This window comes from Alnus glutinosa, chromosome 4 (genome assembly GCF_958979055.1).
Source record: "Alnus glutinosa chromosome 4, dhAlnGlut1.1, whole genome shotgun sequence".
Lineage (NCBI taxonomy): Eukaryota > Viridiplantae > Streptophyta > Magnoliopsida > Fagales > Betulaceae > Alnus > Alnus glutinosa.
The window spans coordinates 1,358,133-1,362,222 of NC_084889.1; the positions used below are offsets into that span (position 1 = coordinate 1,358,133).

A 4,090-nucleotide genomic window follows, 5' to 3' on the forward strand; every position below is an offset into this window, starting at 1 on the left:
GACGTAGATATCTAAAAGTGATATCTATATTTTGCGAATGCGGATGCAGTAAGCTGAGAATATTGCAAATTACCACATCCGGATGTAAACCCCTACTTCTTAGTATTGGCTTGCCAATCTTCAAAGATCAATCCTGATGTATGAGTTTTGTGAACTGCATATGATTTAGGACTATCAGTGGTTGGGCTCAGATCTATACAGCCTTGTTTGTACCCAAAAAAATTCCCCCCAAAAAATGAAATAAAACGAGGGTCTGAAATTCATTAGGTGGTCAACTGGTCATTCTAAAAATCGAAATTGAGGATAATTTTTTCATCCATTCTATTGCCACTGTAAAACGAGGCCCATCTTATCAGGATCAAACCCAGATAAAACAATCAGCCACTCCCAGTAGGTCGTGTGCTTGGGCCTACCATATCCTCCATAAAAACGGCCCAACCCAAGATTCATAGCCGAGTAATTCTAAATGTCATACCCATGACCACCTTCTCCACTTTCCAATGAGAGGGTTGTGACAGGCTGACGGTTAAAAGAGAATGTGTGTATTTGAGATTGAGATAAAATGTGTGATTTTAAATTAAATGTAGAAAATGAATTGTTTGGAAATTGTGTTTTTAAAAAATTGCAATTTGAAAACATAAAAAATTGCTTTTTCAAATCACAAGCAATGGAGTTTTTTTTAGAAACGCAGAATTTTAAAGGCCAAAATACGATTTTGCCAAACGCTTAACTGTGTTTTTAAAAATCATTTTTTTAAATCACACATTTTAAAAACACTATTTTTAAATTGCACTTTTTGAAATCATAAACCCAAACAGATCCTTCCTAATTTACCCAAACATTTTCCTAATTGTTAAGGATTTCTCAATCTGGATTCTTGCTGCTTATTACTATAGGTTTATCTGATAGGCCTATTTAGATTGTGATCTAGCCATTCCTAAGTCAGAAGCTAGAAAATTTCAAGTTTTTGCTTCTCTCACTTGGGATATAATTTAGTTTTCTAGAAATAAATTGGTGCATGATGATCATCATCCTGTTCCTACCAAGTTTATTAAACAATGTTCTTCCACTTTGGAATGCTGCTTCTAGTCCCTCTCTTTTGACTCCTCCGGGAGTTGATGGTATTAAAGGAAATGTTGATGTAGCTATGAGAGACTCTTTTGCTGTTGCTACTGTAGTCATTAGTGATTCTTTGAGTAATATTATTATGACTACTACCCAATGATTGCATTCTACGGATATTCTTGTTGGTGAAGCTTCTGCAGTTCTTCTGGCCTCTCGGTTGGCTTTATCTTCGAGTTTTGCTTATTTTATTATTGAGTGTGATGCTCTTTTAGTTCTCCTAGCGATTAATTCTCCTGAGTTTTTTCCATTGTGGAACTTTTCTTATGTAATTTTTGATATTAATTTACGTTTTATCCTAGCTTGGAATGCTTTGAAAGTGTCTTGTTGTTCCAATTATCGGACACATACTTTAGTTAAATGGGTCGCTTCTCATTTTGTATTTGGAAGCATTTCCATAGAATTACCCATTCTCTCTTCCATTCAGATCTAGATTGAGAAAAATCCTCCCCTATAACCTTTTTTTCCTTCAATTAGAAAAAAATTAAATAAAATAAAATTGTAAAAACCGTTTGTTGTTTTTAAAACAGAAAACCTGTTTCAAAACAGCAACCAAACAGGCGGTTGCCCAAGCCCAACCGCTCGTGCGCGAAATGCTCGAAGAGACACGTTAGTTCGAACAAACAGTACGTGACTTCAAAAGCCGATTCACACACACATACGCTGGTATTGTTCTTAAACTATGAGTAAGGACATCGTGGAGTCCTGCCCTCAGGCACCATCAGCGCCGCCTCAACCACCACTTTCCTTGGATGTCGAGCGCCCTCTGACAAAGCAAACAAATCCTGCAAGGACTCCTGCCTCCACTAACCTGAATTCACATTCTCCAGTACCTTGGTCCTCTGGCCTCTGCGATTGTTGCAATGATGTTAGCAGTTGTAAGTGCATTTTTTTTTACTCATGACATGGTCATTGGTCCATCCTTTGTCCCACACTTCATGGGTTGGTTTTGTTTTTTTTTATACTGGAATTACGTTTTGACGGCTTTGTTATTAATATTATTGGCCACATCCCATCAAGCTATATATTGTAGAAAGATTAAACGATGATTTCTGTTCTGGATGGTCTTTTTTTGCCACTGCCAAATTTATGATTCATGTAATCTCTAAGAAACAGTTCAAATATATTTTATTAATTAAGCACATGTAATTATCTTCTATTGAGAGTTAACTAATTTATTTATTTTTTACTTATATATATTGATCTTTTATTTTTCTCTATTTAATTATGACATAGGAATGAATAAATCCACAAATTTTCTAGATAGTTAATATTAAAAGTATAGTATTGTTGAACAAGTTATGTATTTTATATTCTTGAAGTTTAGTTTCTCTATATATTGATCTTAATGAATTGAGTACGTATGTATACATATAAATGTCAAATCATTCATGAGGTAGCTTGGTAAATTTTTTTACATTAATTGTATTGTATGGTAATTATCACATATCTATCTCATTTAATTCTAAATGACCACATTCTCAAATAATTAATGTGTTTGGTTTTTTTTTTTTTCTTTTTTTTAAGCATGCATGCCAATAATTTGTTTTATTGCATTTAGCAATGTATAATTTAAAAAATTTTAAATAACGTGACAATATATTCTTCATGTAACAACATACATATATCATTAAATTTGTGAAATTTAATATAAACTATGAAATATTGAAATGGAGAGGATCTCAATCCAAAAAATTGTAACTATATATGCTTTACATGAAACTAATTAATGAGGTCCACATTCAGCAAGTACGCATGCATGCCATGAAGTAGCCATAATTTTCAAAGGATAATTGAAGTATTGGCACGAGATTTAGATCGCACGGTGTTATTCATTAATTTATAGCTATGGCACTGCATGTGTACGTTCTCTTTCAGGTTGCTTAACGTGCTGGTGTCCATGTGTTACATTTGGGCGCATTGCAGAAATTGTTGATAGAGGATCGACATGTAAGTTCCTAAAACAGGATATTGTTGGCTTAATTGACTTGTATATTCACAGGGAAATGGTGATATGTATGTAAAATATGAAATGCAGCATGTGCGGTGAGCGGAGCACTTTACACATTAATATTGTGTGTGACGGGTTGCTCCTGTTTCTACTCATGCTTTTACCGATCCAAGTTAAGAGGACAGTATTTCTTGGAGGAGAGCCCATGCACTGATTGCTGCATCCATTGTTGTTGCGAGGAATGTGCTTTGTGCCAAGAGTATAGAGAGCTCAAGTATCGCGGCTTTGACATGTCTATAGGTTCTCTCTCTCTCTCTCTCTCTAGTTTTTTTTTTGGTAATTGAATTAATGACTGTTGCTTTGATACTTATATGAAATGAATATTTATTTCAAAAGTTTAAATTAATAAAAATGAATGATTTTAATGATTTAATTTATATTACGACATGTTCTGACTTTGAGTTAGCTTTTGCTGTTTTGTTGGGATAGGGTGGCATGGGAACGTAGAAAGGCAGAAACGAATCGCTGCAGGTCCTCCGGCAGTAGAAAGAGGGATGACGCGGTAGAGCCGCAGAATTGTTATTGCAATGTACTACTACTTAAGTCGTTATAGATAAAATATATATTCAGGAAAAAGAAGAATGTTACATGCATGGGTGTGGTGATATTTAGCTGGTGAATATTTTCCTATATTTGTGGACGTTTCTTGTGTTTATTACTAGAACCAATTAAAATAGATTTTTTTTTTTTTTCCTATTCAATAATGGGATATGGGACAAGAGTTACAAGGGAACAAACAAACAAAATGAGATGAGGCCTCTAAGAGCAATCCCAGCAAATTCGCTACTTTCTCCATTTGGCTAGAATAGCGTGAGAACTGAGAAATGAGAAAAACTCACCTCTATCGACTTATTTTCTCTAAAACCTATTTTAGCTTTTTCTTCCGTTTGGCATTACACTATGCACAAATGGATTGATATTTTAATCTTTCTTTCTCTCACAATTTCTTCTCTCTCT

At 34.4% G+C, this 4,090-nt stretch overlaps 1 protein-coding gene across 1 annotated transcript; it reads left to right on the forward strand.

Moving 5' to 3' along the window:
• Nucleotides 1-1,804: 1,804 nt before the first annotated feature.
• LOC133865600 (protein PLANT CADMIUM RESISTANCE 2-like) lies at nucleotides 1,805-3,639 on the forward strand. The gene is made up of 4 exons (XM_062302018.1): nucleotides 1,805-2,000; nucleotides 3,001-3,072; nucleotides 3,161-3,373; nucleotides 3,563-3,639. Exons 1-4 carry the CDS (start codon nucleotides 1,805-1,807, stop codon nucleotides 3,637-3,639), a joined length of 558 nt encoding a protein of 185 aa, XP_062158002.1.
• Nucleotides 3,640-4,090: the final 451 nt, after the last annotated feature.

What these genes read in the sequence shown, in the direction of transcription:
- LOC133865600 (XM_062302018.1), top strand. Translation starts at nt 1,805, where the DNA reads ATGAGTAAGGACATCGTGGAGTCCTGCCCTCAGGCACCATCAGCGCCG. An exon ending in TTGCAATGATGTTAGCAGTT is followed by an intron (nt 2,001 to 3,000) that starts GTAAGTGCATTT and finishes GTTCTCTTTCAG; the next exon opens with GTTGCTTAACGTGCTGGTGT. An exon ending in CGGCTTTGACATGTCTATAG is followed by an intron (nt 3,374 to 3,562) that starts GTTCTCTCTCTC and finishes TTGTTGGGATAG; the next exon opens with GGTGGCATGGGAACGTAGAA.